The sequence below is a fragment of the Corvus moneduloides genome, chromosome Z, assembly GCF_009650955.1.
Source record: "Corvus moneduloides isolate bCorMon1 chromosome Z, bCorMon1.pri, whole genome shotgun sequence".
In the NCBI taxonomy this organism is placed as follows: domain Eukaryota; kingdom Metazoa; phylum Chordata; class Aves; order Passeriformes; family Corvidae; genus Corvus; species Corvus moneduloides.
The window spans coordinates 26,732,226-26,752,469 of NC_045511.1; the positions used below are offsets into that span (position 1 = coordinate 26,732,226).

General features: G+C 40.5%; 1 protein-coding gene across 2 annotated transcripts in view; it reads right to left on the reverse strand.

The window, feature by feature from the left end:
- Window positions 1–5,477: 5,477 nt before the first annotated feature.
- LINGO2 (leucine rich repeat and Ig domain containing 2) overlaps window positions 5,478–20,244 on the reverse strand; it is a 512,490-nt gene continuing 497,723 nt past the window's right edge. For both annotated transcript variants that reach the window (XM_032096275.1, XM_032096276.1), the window contains one exon: window positions 5,478–8,315. In XM_032096275.1, the coding sequence (XP_031952166.1) occupies window positions 6,459–8,279 (1,821 nt within the window). In that variant the 5' untranslated portion in view covers window positions 8,280–8,315 and the 3' untranslated portion in view covers window positions 5,478–6,458. The remainder of the gene's footprint in view (window positions 8,316–20,244) is intronic.

Sequence of the window (20,244 nt, forward strand, 5' to 3'; positions counted from 1 at the left end):
TTTGGCTTGAAGAAGGTTTAAGATCCTGCCTTGAGATCTAGATTCCAAAAGCCATATGAACATTCAGTGAAACTTAACCAAATCCAGAGATCTTCCTTTGGCATCACAGTCATTTGAAACTGAGAAGGGAATTGAGAAGAGCTACGAGACAGACAAAAGGAGCATGTGTCACTGAACTAACTGTGATTCTTCTAAGCTACCAAGGAAAATTGAATTTTTAATTCTTATTACAGATAATAAGAACAGGGCATCCAAATTTCTTGGCTAACTTGAAAAAATCTCATTCATTTCTTGAGATATTCTCCAGCAACCAGGCCCTCTGACTTTTCCAAAGATGTTCCTTTAACTCCTTCAGACACAATTAAGTTTTAAATTACTGGATCAGATGTTTTTAGTTCTTCTTTCTTCGTTCTTCGTAGCACAAAGAGCAATCAGTCACATAGGATACTGAAAGAAGGCCAGAAAGCATGTATCCAATGTTTTCCCACATGTCATCTTATGGCAAAACCATGGATAAACTGCAGCAGACTGAGATTTCTAAGACACTACTGCTGTGCTGTTTATCAGAGTTACAGTTCAGTGAGGAGGGACAACTTGACCATATGGTTTTTTTCCCTGCTACTCCATGTCAAGCCACATGGTGAGCTGAGAGGATGGGAATGGAAAAAGCAGCCATCATGCTAGCCCTGGATACCAATGGCCTAGGACCATTCAATGGAAAAAGATTATTAGCAAGCTGGTCAGAATAGGCTTCCTCACTTCTTGCTGGATGTTCCCCTGTTGTGAGTGGAGGTGGAACAGACTATAGCTTGCTTTGCAAATGTTCCCTCCTTTGAAGGAAAATAGGTAAGGATTGGGCATTTTATTACTGGATAATGGACTGTATTTTCACAGGATGCAGTAGCGGATGAGGCAAAATAACTGCATGACTACAGTTTCTTGTCTATCCTTGCTGGAAGCTGCTGTTATCCTTGGGCAGCCAGAAACTGCTTGCTCTACTGGATTTCCAGCCAATGCTTTGTCTTTTCATGGGTTAAATGCAGATTTCTGGCATTCACACATCCTGAGAGTTTTTCTGGGAAAGTCTAATGCCAAAACCAGATAGCCAGGCATGGTGTAGCAAAGTCTGTTTCACATCTTTGATGTGATTCAGTTGCGACATGGCCTACATACCGCAGTTATCTCCTTGCCAGTTTTTTCTTCTGTTACAAGGTTTAGATAAGACTTTCTATTAAATATTAACACTGACTTCTTACTGTGTTTCATCTGCCTAAATTACAATTTGTCATGCTGAGGATGTAATGTGTAATACGTCTTAATTTTCTTCATGATGTTATAATTGTTGTCACAGGTCACACAATATCAATATTAAAGAAATAAGGAAAAAAAAGATAGCCTTAAGGCTAATTCCTTTCCATAAAGGAAACCTTGCATGGCAGTGTGACAATGAAGTCAGCTTAAAAAAAGTTTAGTTAAAAAATGTCCGGTAACATCAGCAGTTCTCTAGGGGCCTTGGAGTCTTCTGTTTAATTGTATCTGGAGCTGTTGCCTCTGCTGGCACTAGAAACATGTGTGAATGGATAATGAGGTGGGTACAGAGGGTAGAAGCAGCCTCCCAGTCTGAATCTAAGTGAAGTAACATTTTTGTGGAGAAAACCTTTCTGAAAAGAAAGTTGTAAAGTTCAGAAGAAAGAAGACGGGACAAAAAAACCCCAGAACCATCTCAAAATTTAAAAATAAGGCCGAGGTGGGGTGCTGCTTAGTCCTTATCAATTGTAAATCATGTCAAAAACCCTTTTCTGTATGCACTGCTTCAGTGTTCTCTTTAACTAATTTATGCAAAGTTTAACTGGGTTGGAAAAATGGCTGGGTTAAAAGCTCTCTGAATGGCCAGGCTCAGAGAGTGGTGAATGGTGCCACAACCAGTTGGTGTCTGATAACAAGCGGAGTTCCCAGGGCTCAGGATTGGGCCCAATCCTGTTTAATATCTTTATCAATGACCTGGAGTGCTCCTTCAGTAAGTTTGCAGGTGACATCAAGTTGGATGGGAGTGTTTATCTGCTGCTGGAGGGCAGGAAGGCTCTGCAAAGGGATCTGGACAGGCTGGATCAACAGGCCAAGGCCAGCTGGATGAGGTTCAAAAAGGCCAAGCGTAGGGGCCTGGAGTTAAGTCACAACAACCCCATGCATATCCACAGACTGGGGCAGAGTGGCTGGAAAGTGGCCCACCAGAAAAGGACCTGGGGGTGCTGCTCAACAGCAGCTGACCATGAGCCAGGAGTGTGACCAGGTGGCCAAGAAGGCCTATGGCATCCTGGCCTGTACCAGCAATAATGTGGCCAGCAGGACCAGGGCAGTGATTGTCCCCCTGTACTTGGCAGTGGTGAGGCTGCACCTCAATTGCTGTGTCCAGTTCTGGGTCCCTCAAGTCAGGAAATACACTGAGGTGCTGCAGCATGCGCAGAGAAGGCCAACAGAGCTGATGGAGGGTGTACAGTATAAGTCCTATGAGGAGCAGCTGAGGAAACTGGGGGTGTTTAGTCTGGAGAAAAGGAGGCTCAAGGGAACCTTATCACTCTTTACATCTCCCTTGGAAGAGGTTGTAGCTAGGTGAGGATCAGCCTCTTCTCCCAGGCAACCAGTGACAGGAGGAGAGGACACAGCCCCAAGCTGCACCAGGAGAGGCTCAGGCTGGACGTCAGGAAGAATTTCTTCACTGAAAGGGTGGTTAAGCATTGTAATGGACTGACCGGGGTGGTGGTGGAGTCACTATCCATGGGGGTGTTCAGTAAATGACTGAGTGTGGCACTTAGTGTTATGGTCTAGTTATCAAGGTGGTGATCAGTCAAAGGTTGGGCTCGATGATATTGAAGGTCCTTTCCAACCTAAATGATTCTGTGATTCACTGTGATTCTGTAAACACTTGTACATTCATCTGTTCTGATCTTCGTACTGATCTGTGCAAGTGGACTTCAAAATATATTTGTGGGAGGTTCAGTCATTGCTCTTACAGGAGTTATGGACAAGGATATTTTGGTACCTGTTTTCTCAAGTTGCTTTGCTGGTTCTGACGTTTCCAGTTTTTTCTGCAAAACTTTTCTGCAAAACTACTGCTGCTCCTCAGAGTTTTGTTGCACTGACTGCCAGGTAAATTCAGGCTAGTGTCAGCATGGGGAACAGCTGGTATACAAGTCAGAGGTATGTTAAAACCTTTGATTCCTCTTTTAGTGCCAGGTATGCACTATCCACCTGTTTCTGAAAATATGATAGGGGAGCCATATGGGTCAGATGCCTCCTCACAGCCCAGTCCTTTTTCTCCCCTGCAGTAAAATACACTGCGGAGTGTCTCCTTGATCTCCAGCAGAGAAGTAGAAGTGACTCCTTCAAGAGGCAGGGTAGACATTCATCCACTGTTCTCAAAAGAATTGCCTAAAACGTACTTGTCTAGGTCTGACTGTGACACTGTATTCCTTATTAACCCACAAGAGCCATAGTTAGTATGTGTCCCACAAATACATAAGAAGAAGACTATGTGGAGCAAGACAAAAAGTGTCTCTGAGTCTTGCTGTCCTCACTTCTGTTAAGAGGTGCCATATGCCTTGTTAAGTCCATGCTGAAATAAGTAGGCTGCAAAAAGTAGAACATTGCTAGGAGGCAGGGAACAAACACTGATTCTGAAAAACTGAATACTGACTGAACTCAAGGCGATACACAGAACACTGACAGCTCTGCAAGGCGGTGCTCAGCAACAGCAAGCGGTGATTTCCATCACCAGCACACATTTTACATAGATAACTAAGCACATTTCTGCTTACAAATCCTTGCAGTGCACTAACAATGCAATCACTTCTTAGAGTCATTCTAAGGGAATAGGGGAATACAGCAACTCATAATTAATCCTAAAAGTACATGTTTTCTAGGGTGGTGTTTTTTGAGATTTTTTTTTTATTGTGTCATTTAATATGAAGAAATCAGCTGCAAATGTCTAGAACTTAGGTGAATTTTTGCTTCTAACATTGATTTTAACATTTAACATGAAATGACTGCAGGGGCAATAGATTACTAGTTGAAAAAAATGACAATTACAAGGGAAAGGCACATGCAAATGTCTTCAAGGGACAGTTCAGAAACATTTTGTTTTATCCCCATTTGTTTCTTTAACTGCCCACATTAAGGTACAGTAGAGTTTTGGACTTCAGTGCAGTGGTTATTACATCAACAAAAATAATTTCCCTGGTGTTAGAATTTAGTCAGGGGTTATTCCGTTATATTAATGTTCTACAAATGTCATAGAACAAAGAGTATTCTTATCAAACATGTCCATAAATCTCCAGCTATCTAGTTCAGAGGATAAAAAAAAAGGAAGCAAGAAAACCCAACTCTAAACTTAAAGCCAATTTAAGTAAAGAAAATTCTAAGAACGCTTGCAACCTCCGCAGTTTGGCAACCTAAAATAAAGCAATGATGCAAACAATGATCAATCACTAAAAAAAGAGATTCTCAAAACTGCCTAGCCTTGGGTCCTGCAGCTAAGTTATGTGTACATCTAGGGAGTGCAGCTGGATTTTACAACTTTTGGCACATTTCCCTTGATAGAAGTGGGAGATTTTTATCCTGCTTTGAAAATCTCTGCCAAGAATGTGGATACTAATTTTAGAAGCACCTGCATCCCATTATAGGTCAGCTTGACTTTGGTTTCAAAATACCAAAATCTACTACTAAGATTGAACATAGGCTCTTAATCACATTAATCTGAATGTTCTGTCTTATAATATTTTCATATTAATCTGGTTAAACATATATATAGTCATTGTCATCCTTACTCCAGGTTATGCCAATCATTTAAAAATGGTACTTGCTATCAACCACATACAACAAACCTATGGCTCATAATTGGTGGAAAACTTGAGAGGTGGCTGAACAACTTTGTATCTTGCAATTGCTGAGAATTTAAAAAATAAAAACTGTGGTATTAATGATAAAGAATAAAATTTCACTTCTCAGCCTTTTGAGGATTTCTTTGGAGGCATAAAACAAACAAACAAAAGGTTATTTGTGCTGAACTAATGTTCCACTTCTGTCTTCTCTCCATTAAAAAAGATTCCTAAAATCTGGAAAAATTCGCCCCTCTTGCTCTAAGATACTGCCCCTGAAAGGAACATAACCACATTGTTATTAAAATGGCATTAAGGATAGCTAAGTAATCTGTTCTTGGAAACTAGCTTTACGTCTCTGTGTTATCTACAAATATACAAGATGAGAATGACAGTGACTAGAGGTTCATTATATCTGGCAGTATGTTAGCCTTTTTGAGGCTATCATGTTTTAAATATTATTTTAGTATTATAAATCCCCATATTATGCATGAACAACTGTAGTTTACTTGGCATTGGAGAAGAGTTCATTCCTAGTAGCAGAGTGTTTGTATGTTTTAATTCAGTTGTATAAAGAGTAAGATGACCATATTTCCCAAGGAGTCTGCAGAAGGTATTATGCTCTTTATTTGGCCCAGTACACATTAACATTTTAACAGTAGCTTTGAAATTAAAATCAGGGCTAACAAAACCAATTCTCTCTCTTCAAGGTAGAACTCAACTCCTCCATGCCAGCATTGACTAGTGGGTTGCCTTCCCTGGGTGAGAACCAGGGCTGTATTACAGTAAACTGGTCCAGTGTGATATCACAGATATAAAAAATATTCCATTCTGTATCAAAACTAGGCACACGCCTTATATTTATATGAAGAGTAGATCGACAGAGTTGAGCGGTTTTGCTCTCAACTATTCAGCTCTGGCCTTCTACATGAGGAGAAAAATATCTTATGTTATTTCTAATTAGTAACTACAAGCATCTAATTTGGGCTTGGTGGTAGTTAAAGATGGGTGACATCACACTTGGGTCAGTAGTGGTGGATATCTAAAAGCACAACCTCTCATTTGTATTGCTTCAAAATGTACACAGTATAGATGTAGATTAAAAAAAAAAGCTACCAATTTTTTTGTTGTATTGAACCAACTAGAAGGGACGATGCAAAGTTTTACCAAATGAGATATATGGATACAAATTTCACTGTAGAGTGTGGTTTAGACAAATGTGTCTTTTTCTTTAAATATGTAAATCCTACACTGTAGGTTTTTTTCTTTTTCCTTTTGTAGCAGTAGAAAATGTTGAACAATTGTCCATGAGCATGAGCCAGTGGTTCATTGCTGATATCCCCAGAATGCCAGTATTTGCAATGCAAACAGTTAGTACAATTTCCCAGTTCTATGAAAGGCCCTGACACATCTGCCTCAAGGTCTGGAGGCTCTGTTGTATAACCACAAATAGTCTTTCCATTTTCATATAACCTTTTGATACACTGACAGCTGCATTAAGCTGCTTCTGCCTAGCGATTCCACATGCCAGGCTGTTTTAATTGGTTTTAATGCCACAGAAAAAGCACTGCTAGCAGAATACCATCAAATCATTTTCATATTGAACCTTCGTGGTCCAGAAACCTCCCCTTCAACCACAGCACCATTGTTTTTGCGAGGGACATATTCAAGGTCAATGCTGGTTTTGTGTTTGCCTTTCCCTCGGCTCCACACAAAAAGAAGAAGGAAACAAAATAAAACCACTCCAAGGAATGTGAAACAGCCCATAGCTGTGGACACCAATATTGTCTTAAGGTCCAGAGAGTAACTGTTCGCATTGGTTCCGTTAGAACTTGTGTCGTTGGAGTCTGTCATATACATAGGGGTCCTGTTGGCATAAAGGAAACGGTCTGAAGTAAACCCCTTTACTGTCAGGGAGGCCGAGTAGGTGTCATTCCCAGCTGCATTACTTGCAATACAGACATAGATCCCAGTGTCCTGGTCTTGGGCAAATCGGATCTCCAGGGTACCATCTCCCAGCACAGTGGCTCTACCATTTGATTTAGTTGTGATCAGCCTCCGGCGTGGGGTAACCCAGGAGATGGTAGGCTGTGGGTCCCCATCAGCCTTGCACATCAACTGCACGGTCTGTCCTTCCTCCACTACCAGGTACTGCAACTTCTTGTCTTGTATCTTGGGCTTCTTACAGGTGAAGTAAAAGGAGAGAGCTGTGCTGTGAAAATCTCTGAATGACCTCTCTCTGACACTGTCTGGGCCAGCACACATTGGTGGTTCGCTACCAAACTGCAAGGTGGGCTGCCGCTGCAAAATCCAAAGAAGACGGCAGTCACAGGCCAGAGGGTTGTTGTTAATGCAGAGGACCTCAAGGCTTTTGGAGGAATGGAATACATTCTCTTCTAGGGTTTCTAGCAGGTTTTGGGACACGTTGAGCACGCGCAAGAATCGGAGCCCTTGGAAAGCATGTGGTTCAATGGTGCGCAGCTGTGCCCCCACCATGTGAAGCTCCTGCAGGCGCACTAAATCCGACAGCATGCCTGCTTCGATGCTGCTGATGGGGTTGTAAGAGAGGTTGAGATGTGTCAGGTAAACCAGGTGTTTAAAAGCAGAGTAAGGTACCGCAGACAGGTTGGTGTTTGTGATGGAGAGAGAAGTTAGGTTGAGACCGTACAGACTGTTGGCAGGCAGCATGTCCAGGAGTGGCCAGGCCTCTATCTGTAGGTCTTTCAGGCGAAACAGTCTTTTAAAGGCATATGCCGGCAAAGCGTTAATGTTGAGCTGTTTCAAATGCAGACTGATGAGGTTGTGGAGGTGAGAAAGAGCTTCTGTTGGTACGGCTGTGAGGTTGCATCTCTCCAGGGTAAGCTGCTCCAGGCTAAGCAGCCCACTGAAGGCCCTGTGTGATATATACACCAAATCATTGTCCCCAACCTCCAGGGATTTTAGGTTATGCAGATCTTGAAACATGTAGTCTAGCAAAATGACAATCTTGTTTTCACTTATATCAAGCTTTGTTAAGTTTGACAACCCAGTGAACACCCCAAGGGGGACCAGCTTCAGACGGTTTCCTTTCAGCCGCAAGGAGCGCAAGTTGAAGAGATTGTTAAAGGCTCCAGGCTCAACATTGGAGACAATATTGTCACTGAGGTCAATCTCCTCCAGCAATGGGTACGATGTGAATTCCTCAGGGTTAACACTTTTCAGTCGGTTCTTGCTGAGGTCCAAGATTTTGGTCTCAATGGGAATGCCTTCTGGAATGGACATCAGACGTCTTCGGTGACAGCTGACAGACTTGTTCTGTGCTGAGCATTCACAGCGGGCCGGGCAGCCCACGGTGGGGCTTGTGAAGACAAGCAGCACAGCCAGACCCAGGAACGGCTGCCAGCATGTTAGAGCTGTGTGACGCATGACTCCACTGATCTGGGCTAACCCTCCGTCACAGGCCTGTGGGGTGAGGATGGGAAAGGGGAGAAGTTAAGTCTGCAGAAAAAGAACAGTACCATTGCAAAGCAAAAGCATGTGTTTTCATACCAAACAAAACAATAAAACCTATTGTGAATGGCAAGACCAACAAAAAAGCAGATTTTACTTCAAGATCATAGGGCCAGTCAAAGGATTTGTTTAGCCAGCATTTTCCTCCAGATGTCAGAGAAGGCAAACCAGCTTTTCCTACTGCAAACAATAAACGAGGCTTCAGTCTTTTCTTAGTCTCAGTAGGTTTCCTCAAGAGAGTGCTATAATTAACCCAGAGATAAACTATGCAAAAAGAGCTAATAGCATTTGTGGTAAGTTTACAGCACTGGATTTCTGTGAGGTTATGTGAAACCAAGCTTATGCCTCCCATTAGTGTTTTAAGGCAAATCTTAATGATGCATTATAATCCAGAAAAGGAACTCCTTGACAATGGAAAGATTCCTTTTAACATTTATTGCATATATTACAGCTATAAATAGATGAAGCTCGTTCGTGCATACGCATACACAATGGCTCAGATGAAGACGGAAGAACTGGTGCATCTCTGATTAGAATTTGCAATAGGACAAATCGATTCTTTGCTTTTACTGCACAAAGATATTTTGTGTGACTCTTTAGAAACCGAGACCTGAGAAGGGTTTACAGAATACATATTTGTACTTCCAAGATGTGTAAACCAGTTTTAGGAAGACAAAAACAAGATAAGATGAGCTGTTTGTGTTTAAGCAGTGCAATGTCCAAAGAAGCACCACAGATTTAATGGAAATTGCAGTTGGTAAGTGATTTATTCATTCCTGCCTTCAGGTTAAAAATGAGGATAGAAGAAGACAAGATAACCCCTATTAATTAGCTATCCTTCTTCAAAGGATGTCCTTTTCAGGTTTAGTCACCAAAGGCAAGAGACTTTTTCAACAGTAGCTACTAAATGAAGATGAACAAAAACCCATTTCAAAAGAAGAAGAAAGGATAGAGGTGTTCATCAAAGGAAGGTGTGTTTGAGATGTTCAGAGTAAAGCAAACTGCAAGCAAGGACTGTAGAAGTGCCTTAACTCCTATGGTACAGCCAACTGGATGGGGCTAAGTGATAGTGCTGGGATTCAAGCTTCATAATATTAATAAGCCTTATAATGGGCCCCAGGCCTTGTGAGGCCTTTTCTGGATAGTTTAATTTGGGCTTCATTTTTGTTACACTTGTAAAAATATTTACATAACTCCTGCCTGTAACTACATCTCATGCCTGCACAGTTGACCATTGCCCATCTGGTCCTACCCGCAATGACAAAATTACCCAACGGCCAAGCATCCACCTTATCTGTGTCTTTGGGATTTGAGGATCATCTGGCTACTGTGTAAGAAGTTTGCAACTGACGTTTGAGTCAAGTTTTTTTTTGTCTATGTGCTATCACATGGATTGTAATATAAAAGAAATCCTCCTGTACACAGGGGTAAATACATATTAACAAGTATGGTACAACTAAATTGATGGGGCAGACAGCTATTTGAGCAAATAAGCTGTCTGAAGCACATCAGAATAATACTGAGTAAATTGCAGGCTGATGAAAAAGGAAGTCCCACCACTAACTCTGCTACAGGAACACCACACTCTGCTGGTACACAACTTGGAATGTAATAACTCACCAAATCATCCTGCCTGACAGAGAAGGGTTGCACTCTCAGACTATGGATGACCAGAACAGTGGAGATTCAAGATGTAAGAAAAAGAGCAGGTATTTGGATCTGTTGATCTTTTTGTATAATAAAAATTTCTAAACAAGAACCGGGTGGTTTGGATTGTAAGCATTAGTACTATTGTAACTGGACTGAGAAATAAAGAGCTGTTGTGCTCTGTTAAAAACTGAACTGAGTGAAAAAGCATTTATCTTGGAACTCCATATAAATTATGTTCTTTGACTGACCATACATGAATGATGCACATATTACTCCTCTCACAACTCTGTGGAAGAATTTCAGTCTTGACTGATGTGGGTTTGTATTTCCATTTTTACACTTCTATGCAGAGACTATATATTAATATGAGGCACATTGCATGCTGGTTTTGACATATAGACTGGAGACTTGGATGAAAATTATTCTGTAGGATATTACCTATAAAAGCACATTTCCACTTTTTCTAGAAGGACAACCTACTGAGATTTAGTTTCCCCCTTAAATTGTAGTCTTGCAAGTAACTATTGCTAGTTATGTCCAGCTGTGACAAAGGTTTTCAGAGGTAAACTTCACTTCATTAAGCACTAAGTTGAAACTGCAAACCTATAGGGGACTGTGAGTTAGGTGTTTGCAATGAATTCAGATCAGAGAGCCTTTGGGGTGCTCTGATCATTACTTTCAGAGCTCAGTCTGTGAGGTTAGTGCTTTCATACTGATACTTCTGCCACACAGGGATTTCATTTCCTACCTTACCCATCTAATAATGTATGAAGCACAAAGTAAACAGGTTCAGTGGAAGATGAGCATTCCTGGAGTGTTTGGTTTAGATAGAAAAAATATGAAACACTTTTTGCAGCTATTCAATCCACCTGGTAACTAAAACTTCTGAGGACTACAAAGTAGAAGGTGGACAGTATAAAAGACTATAAAAGGATTTTTTGACTGTGGCTGGAATATAGAAAAGTAGTGTTAATAAAGCACTTCAAACAGTAATAGTAGTCTTCTGCTAAGACACGCACACAGATAATGAGATGGATATATATTTATCTGTAAGGGTGTGTGCATCTCTGTGTATGCACTTGCAAGGAAGCAAGATTCAGGACTGAGATATGAGCTGGAGTGAATACATTTCAAAAAGGATAAATAATAAATTAAATATCAAGTCAGAAAAACTTGGATCAATAGTACAGGTTAGAAGAAAATAGAAATTAAATGTATTATTACAATTTACACTGATTCAGATGATACTACCATTCTTTCTGCTAAGCAAATCTGTGACTATATCCTAAGCTTTGAACTACTTTAAGGAGAAATTATTTCATCTTCATTATGTAAAAAATGTAACCTTATCTCAGGCTAGGGTTGAAAGGTCTAGCAAGTGAAATGTGTGGGACAAGGTGAATTTTGGGAGAAGCCTACAGTGATTTTTGACGATCTATTGCATGTGGTCCCATTTGAATTTAATGAATGTAAAGTTGTATTTTCAGGACATGCCCAGTAACATCACTAGCTGGGCCTACCTTTTGCCTTCAGCCTAAGAATAATAAAGGGTACAGTTTCACCTGTAAAGTACATTTCATGTCAGTGTGATCACCATTATTTATTACTATACACCTGTTAATCAACAATGCTACTGTTACAAGAATCAGAGTGAAATAATGCCATTAAAAGATATTCTTCTCTGCAAGATGATTTCTTGGAGTGCAAAATTATTTTCCGTATTTTTTTAGATTTGTGGGATGTTAATTAATTGGTGACTTCACTGGCACAGTGCTGAACTGTTAGCGTCAGTGTTCGACATGATGCCTTTCATTCCTGCTTAAACAACCAGCACTACATACTTTATCTTTGCCAGTATAGGAATTACCTCTAAACATCTGCAACATTGTAGTTTTTTGCATCCCTCTCTTCATTGTGATACATACAAGAAAGTAAAGTGTATGCATGCAAGTATGTATACACACACACACATATAAATGTAAGCTAGAAGTATAGTCTTACTGTTCTGTGATTGTACTGTGCCTCGCACTACAGAGTACTTCCCTAAAATTATAGCTTGCTAGATGAAAATTCAAAAAACATAAATGATTAAGAACTGACAGTTTTTCTATGTTTGAACGTGAATGACAACCTATAAAATTGTTTTCCTGGCCTTTATGGAGTATTTGTTGTGTTTTGATAGACTCTAAAAAATGAAATACATGAAGTTGTTGTTTATTAAAAAATAAACTAATTACCTTCTTTTTGTCTTTCTCTGGTTCTGTTCTTTAAGTCCAAAGTCAGGAGTCAAGTTACTGTTGGCTGATACTCTTTTTCAAAAGAGGACCCTATTCAAAGTTCAGCAGTGCAATTATGAAAGTTCATTAGAGTTATTAGTTAATAGTTGTGTTCAATCTCACCCAAACCAGCCATCTCTACTACTTTGAAATGCAAATCAGTTTGTACAAAGTTCTGAAGCTTTGAATCTTCCCACTAGTGCTTTACAAGAATGTACAGTGCCCTGTAGCTTTTAAATTGAAAAACTATAATTAAAAAAAAAAATCAAAAGCAACACAATGTGCTCTTAAAATGCAGGGCAATTCCAAATATCATATATAGGAATGTGCCAAATCATGCATATGTTACATATTTTTTCACTTTTCCCTTTCCCTCAGACGAATTTTGATGCCTCTAGAGCTGAAAGCTAGAGTGCACTTGGCTATGGTCCTTTCCATGTCCCATCTGATGCTTCAGTATTGTATGGGACATAGCTTTAGCCAGAAAAGCTCAGAAGATCTGTTTCTGTCATTAGCTGCATTAGCATCACATGATGCTCTGATTTCATAGCGTTGATCTCACCTTTCCCTCCCCTTTACCCAGTCTTTCAGACAAAAAACTCCAGTGGATCACATCAGACATGACAATTTTGCCTGATGCTGAGGTCACTTAATAATATAGGTTCTAAAATACAGTAATTTTTTTACAAAAATATACTGTATTCAGTAAATGGTCTAGGATTAAATATCGCATGACAAGACAGACTTGTACTGGTTGTTCACTTAAATGCTACCAGTGAATCCTGAGAACCAGGTGAAGTACCTGTTTTAAAAATGTGTGCTGGGTTGACCCTGGCTGGACACTGGGTGCCCACCAAATCTATTCTATCACTGCCCTCTTCAACTGGATGGGGTAAAAAAAATATAACAAAAGGTTCACACGTCAGGATAAAGCAGGGAGAGATCACTCACCAGCTACCATCACAGGCAAAACAGACTTGGCCAAGGGAAATTACTTTAGTTTATTACCAATCAAATCAGAGTAAGATAGTGAGAAACAAACTCAAATTGTAAAAGATTTGCCCCAACCTCTCCCTTTTTCCCAGGCTTGACTTCACTCCACATCTTCTCTCCCTTCCCTGTAGGGCAGTGCAAGGTTTTGGGAAATGGGAGCTGTGGTCTGTTCATCACATTGCCTCTGTCACTCCTCATACTCTTGCCCAGCTCCAGCGTGGGGTCCCTCCCACAGGAGACAGTCCTTGATGAATTTCTCCAACATGGGTCCCTCCCATGGGCTGCAGCTCTCCATGAACTGCTCCAATGTGGATCCCTTTCATGGTGTGCAGTCCTTCAAGATGGGTATTTTTATGAGCCTGTGTTTAAGGATAATAAATTATTCTGCTGTGTAAGGTTGTTTCTCCTCTGAATGCTGAATTTTAGCATTGCTGTATTTTAAAGCAGGGAGCTCATACTGAGGAGTATAAATGTTTCTGTCTTTGCATGGCTGTCATCATCTGTCACACTTCAGCAAGCAGTAAGCCAAAGCCATTGTTCAAATCTTTGCAACAAAACAGCGTTGCTGTTGTGCTGAGCAGACAGATACTGAATATGTGCAGCTAAAACTACTGAATTACTGTGGTGCAAAATTTTGACCAGCTCAGTGTGGTTTGGGAACTCTTTTCTCACAGATTTATCTCTCAAGTACCTATTGCAGTCTTCTTGGAAGAGCAACTGATCTGGCTTTCTCGAACACTCCTTTCCTGCTGGACCAGACGAGGTAAGGGCAGGAAGGGTGAGGAACCTTTGCTGCTGGACTGTGCCCAAGGTGGCAATGGTAGGAAGTGTTGCCCAGGAGATGAAGGGAAGATAAGAGACTGTGGTGATGCGTGTTTTTATTCTGTTTTTATATGTTCTTTGTATATTCTTTGTACCCCAATGGTTCATCCCTACCTTCCCTACCTCCATTCCCAGTTGGTTTGTCCCAGATCCAAGCTGCTCCCCCGGTGTTCCCTATATGGTTGTTCTCCTCCCCTTGGTTTAGTCGGTTCCCCATCAATCACCCAAACGCCTCCCGTTATTCCCGAAAGTTCAATGTCTATCACCTAAGCCCTCCCTGTTTATCCTCATGTGGTCCTTGTCAATCCCCTGAGATCCTGCCCCTTCTGATACCTCCCCCCTGGAAATCCCCTAAACCTGGACACCCCATTGGGGCATGTGATCCCTTTCCCTCCACCCCTCAAGGCTATTGGCCTATGTCAACGTCTATCCTTGTCCATATCCCTCCCCGATGATCCCTATTGGTCGCCTGTTAAGCCATCCCCATCATAATGCCTCCCCTTATAAGGTGTTGCCCAAAGCTGCTCTGGATTTGCCCTCTGTGGATACCTTCTGGTAAAGCTGGGTGACCTTCTGTGGCAAGCCTCCCCACTACTTTTTATCTCTTCCCTTCGTCTAGGGCTGGTGACTGCTACAGTGTCTGGAGCTTGTGCTCCCCTGGATAGAGCAGAGGCTTCAGAGGAGCAAGTGTAAAGCTCTGTGCCTCTGGCTGCTCCCCACTCCTGCTGCACACTGCTGGAGCTAGCCTGGGCAGTGGATGGTAGCGGTCACTGTAACAAGTGACAAACTGAGATGGTTCTAGGTACAGCCAAATGACACATGAAAATATTAGTCACTTAGAAATGTTCCTACAGCGAGACACAATGACACTAGGAGAATGTATGAAATCCTGACTGGAATTTTCTGACTCGACTAAGCAATTTGGACATTCCCATCATATGTTCTTTCAATGAAAGAGCCAGTTTGTAGCAAAGGCTTTGCCTCACCAGGTCTTGTGCCTGGAATTTATCTAAGCTTAGTGTATTGTTCCCAAATTCTATCACAGACTAAGTCAAGACTGCCTATACACTCTCAAAAGGATGATTTTTCTTTAAATCAGAGCATATCAGAAATTATTCAAATGAACCTAGGTGTTCTACCTTCCTTGTCTCTTTGATCAAGCCTTTATGCTTATGCAGAGATTTTGTTCTCTCACCCTTTATTGATCTCTTAAACATCTCAGCATTTAAATAAACTGAAAACATTAAGTAGCTGTCTGCATTCTGATAATAAATAGATTTACGAATCCTTGAGTAACAAATGGTTGTTGCTACAACAACCACTAGTCTGACAATTCATTGAATTGGAAGCAAAGTTTTGATTTAATTATTCTGCTGTCCTAGGATCATTCTTGTCCACTAAGTCATCAGTAAAAACTCCCTGGGCTAACATCAACTCAAAAAACTAGTCAAGTTGCATTTGTTTTCAGAAGAAAAGATGAGACCCAGGTCATTAAAAAAGACATAATGCAGAAAAAGAAAACAAAAGCAAAAAGAGCAACTAGAGCAACCGTCTTTATTTACTTATCCAATAGAATTATTTTAAGATTGGTTAAAATCTTTGTATCAGGTGTTTTAAAACTAAACAAGTGGGTATAGTTTTTACCCCAAACACTTATATTTTTGTCTGAATCTAAGTGAAAGAAGCATGTGTGCCAAAAGACAGAAGGCAAGAAAATCACAGTGACAAATTCATGTAATTATACAAATTATCTGTACAAGGCTTTGAAGTCCAGATTCTTCAAATTAAGCAAAGAAATGATGCCATCACTACACCTTCTGTTTTTAAAGCAATGTTTCTAAGATTAATTTACCGATTTCTTTCAGTTTTCACATAGAAAGTGAACCTCAGGAAGAAATCTGAAGGAAAAAATAGTAAGTCTTAGCGATTGTCTCGCAGGAGACATTTCATGCATAAATAACAGGAAAAGAAACTGGAAATGTTTGCAAGAATTGTAGAAACTTCCACTGACATTTCTACTGACCTTGCTGATAAGTTGGAAGGGAAGAAGATTATGAAAAGCTTATATGAACAATTACGTGAAGGGCTGTAAATGATGCTTGGATGTAAAATAAAATTCAGACATTTTTGGTGAAGGTTAATGATATAAATCAACCATAGAGGGATGATAGCCCTACTATCATACCCACACAAACAACTACCTTATAAAAATTGCAAATATTTGCATAGAAACAGTTTTTGACAAAGAATTCTTAGTTGAATAAATTAATGAGCTACTGTGAATGACAGGTCTTTTCTATCATCAATTCCTTCTGAATGCAGAAGCAGATTTTTGAAAGGTAGAATTATATAAAATTTCTTTTGCACACTTCACTTAGCTCGATTCAATAGTATTCCTATTTTACTGGTAAAAAGTGATGTTGCTAAGAGATAATTATTCAGTGGCAAAGACCAGAACAATATAATTACTGTGGCAATAGATGTGTTGATGTACCTAAATACGATAATGCAATAATAGAGAAAGAGCTAGACTGATATCTCTGAAAACAGTACAGCTTTTAAGTAGTTCGTATTGCATTTTGTTAGGGCTGCTTTGTATTGGAAGACCAGACACCTGTTGTAGATGAACTCCATCCCTAGACCTGGTGTTAAGTATCTATGCATGGTAGCCCCCTGAGTGATATGTGACTTCAAAAACAATGCACGAGTCCACATTTTAATGAAGTTGATTTATCCTAAGGGTTACAAAGCAAAATTCCATTACACTGTTTCACTGATGATTCTTGCAAGATTTTAATGTTCCAAATACTGACAACAACTTATCACAAGGGAAGAAAAGTGAAGTTATTGTAGTACAGGAGGGAAAGTCATATGACAACAAAGAGCTAAATTTGTTAGTCTTGGGGAATGCAGCAGACCGAAAATTTAAAGATTATAGAAAAGATTAAAAATCTCCTGCAAGTCAGGATTCATTACTTCAAAGTGGACCTTGTGTTTCACAGTGTGTCTAGGCAGGTGAACCTTAAAACGCTTTGCTACCACGAACAGGACACTGGCGAAAGAATGTGAAAGTGTTAAATACTATACTTGGTTTTCATATCTGCTGTAACTAATGAATTCTGAATAAATGAACAGAAAACTAAATTAGTATGAAGGCTGACTCCATTGATTAAAGAGTAGGATGCTTTTTTCAACAACAACTCTACATTAAAAGTTTATCTTCCTCTTGAAATAAACAGTCTTTCTTCTAAAACTGTCTGGGCATAACACAACAGATGACATCTTTGTGGCCTGGACGGTTTCTCTTATGTAGAAAAACAGGGATGGAATTTCCTCTGAAGTTTTAATTCTAATATCCAGCTACTCCTCATCTTCAATGAGTGAAGATCTCGGTGATGGAAAGCTACTGAAAAAAAGAGGAAGCTGCTTTAAATCTGGATTGGTAGCAGACTTTTGAGGGCTAATACATTCAAGCATACTTGAATTTCACTTCAGTAATCTATTTAGGAAGCCACAAGCAATCTGCACTGTATCGAGATCATTGTAAGTGTCATAGGTTAGCAAGCATAGTCCCGGAAGGGATGTCCTTGCTAAGGGGTGCTTACAGTTTCCTCTGGGACCTGATAGAACCTATCAGCTGGCCAGTTTGAATATGGACAATTCTCTAAGCCACTTAAAGTTGTGATCACCTCTGTGATCCACACTTAAGAATAGAGAAACTCCCCCTCCAAGCTCTCTCTCGTTTCCGGCACTGGGACAGGTGGCTGCGGGGCCCGTGTGGGGGCCAGCGAGCCTGGCCAGGCCCTGCTCGGGCCAGGCCGGGCCAGGCCATGGACATCCTGGAGTCTATGGACCTATTCCAGCCATGGAACCCCCCCCACTGCCTTGCCGTGGGCAGCTGGAGCGGCTCGGCTCTCCCCCCTCTCCACTTCGATAAGAAAAATTCAACATTCCAGCTGCAAAGCTGCAAGGCCGAGGTGAGATTAACCCTTTTCATTGCTGTGAAGAGCTGAAAACCTGAGGGAAGAGAGAGGAGATGCTTAAAGCTGAAATTCTGTTGTGAAGCTATGATATATCAGAGTATCCCATTGTAATTCCATGAAGATATGGGGGGTGGAGTGTTCAACTCGTAAGCAAAAGCACCTGTGCTGAGATAGGCAGATGCTGACGCAGCTGTAATTTCATGAGAAGTTTGGACAGGGAGAGATGAACCAGATGAGGACTTTTGCTCCAAACGGGAAAGGAGAAAACCTCAGTCCGTAGAGATGAACCAGATGAGGACTTTTGCTCCAAATGGGAAAGGAGAAAACCTCAGTTCCTAGAGATGCTCCCAGAGATAGTCCTAAAGATGAAGATGAGGAAGACCCTTTGCTCCCAGGGAAGGAGAAGGGCCTCTGTTTTTGTTTCTGAACGGCTCAACCTTAAAATTGTACCCCAAAAAACTTCAAGAGTGGACCCGCGAACACGGGAAAACCAATTGCTATCTGTGTGTGACCTTGAACAAGCTGCAAGTCGGGGGAAGGGACTCGCAGGCAGAGAGACTCCTCTTCCTAAATGGACTGAACAATATTTGGAAATGGGCGGCTGTCTCGTTGTGATAATGTTTTCATAGCATGAGCAAGAAGAGACTTCTCTTTCTAAATGGACTGAACAAGGTTATTATGGAAGTGGTAAACAGACTGAACATCTTAAGGGTTGTCTTTTCACATTGTCAGTGGGAGAAGGGAGGAAGGTGGGGGGAGGAGGAGAGTTCTGAAGGTGGTATAATTTTTTTTTTTTTCTCCCTTCTTTTAGGTCTGTTAATAAACTTCTTTATATTCTTTCAAGTTTGGTGCCTGCTTTGCATTTCTCCTAATTCTTATCTCACAGCAGATAAACAGTAATGAGTATTTTGGACCAAACCACTACACTAAATTGGTGTTTCCACCCGGTTACAAACTGAACCCGCGACAATAAGAAACATTCTTGATATAACCTGTTAAAGATGGATGTTTCTTTCAAATATGTGAACATTAAAGTCCAGAGAACTCTGCTGTCCCAGTCATGTGCTGACTTCTTTTTGTTGGTAACTTTGACAATATGTTTTGCAAGCTTCTTCCTGTTGGCATAATGTCATTTTTGTTAGCTTTAAAACCAAAAATTCTTATTTGTTATCTTGCCCACACATGAAATCTAGGTGACAATTTTCCCTCTTATTTCCTTCTAAGAGAGGCAGACAGATTAATGTGCCATGAGGAGCTGAGAACTTTTCCCTAGCAGCTCTATGTTTGAACAGGGCAAAAGTGAAACCAAAAGTACTTCAGAGGGTATGGGTCTGGTAGAGCTAATTCTAGTGGTGACCACAGTCCTGTGATTGCGGTCACCAAAAAGGGTTTCAAGCTATTTAAATCTACTGACTTGGGTCCCTGACTTTTTTTTTATGGCAGTAACACAGAGCCTGGTGACAAATCATGGTATGCAGAGGATAAAGTGTATGGAGAATGTGCCCAGGAAAGAAAAGAGATCATTTAATTAGTACTACAAGGGCTGTTGTTACTTCATAACACAATTCAAAGGATCTTTAGCCAAAAGGCTCTGAATACTTAAACCTATATTTTTAAGAAACATTTTTTGTTAAGTAAGTCTGAAAAAAGCAAATTAATTTCACAAGGGTAACATTAATCTCTCTTACCTAGAGGTAGATAGAGTTTAAAATTGTTTGAAAATAGCTGAAAATTGAATTAAATGGGAAAGCTGAAGAAGTTGAAACCAATATATTTTCTTTTGTACTAAAACAAGAATCTCTAAAGTATGCGGGTATAGCATATATGGTAGTGGGGAGACAAGACACATTTAGAAAAGCTGCAACAGATAATTTCAGTACAATTTATCTGACTAACACAAGAAAAATTTAAACCAATCCTGTGTGATTTTCTCACACCTCAATAAGCATGTTCACAGAAGTTATATTTGTATCTTTCACTGAAACCCTATCAGACAAAGCAGGGAGTATATTCTCTGGGGACCATCTTCATACCATCACACACAAGGCCTTCACAGTACAACCTTGCTGCAAGCTGCTGATATATCTGCTGCTGCTCTTTTTGGCTGCAGGAGTAGTCAAAGTCTGGAAAGCCAGTACAGGAGCTAAACATTAAAGA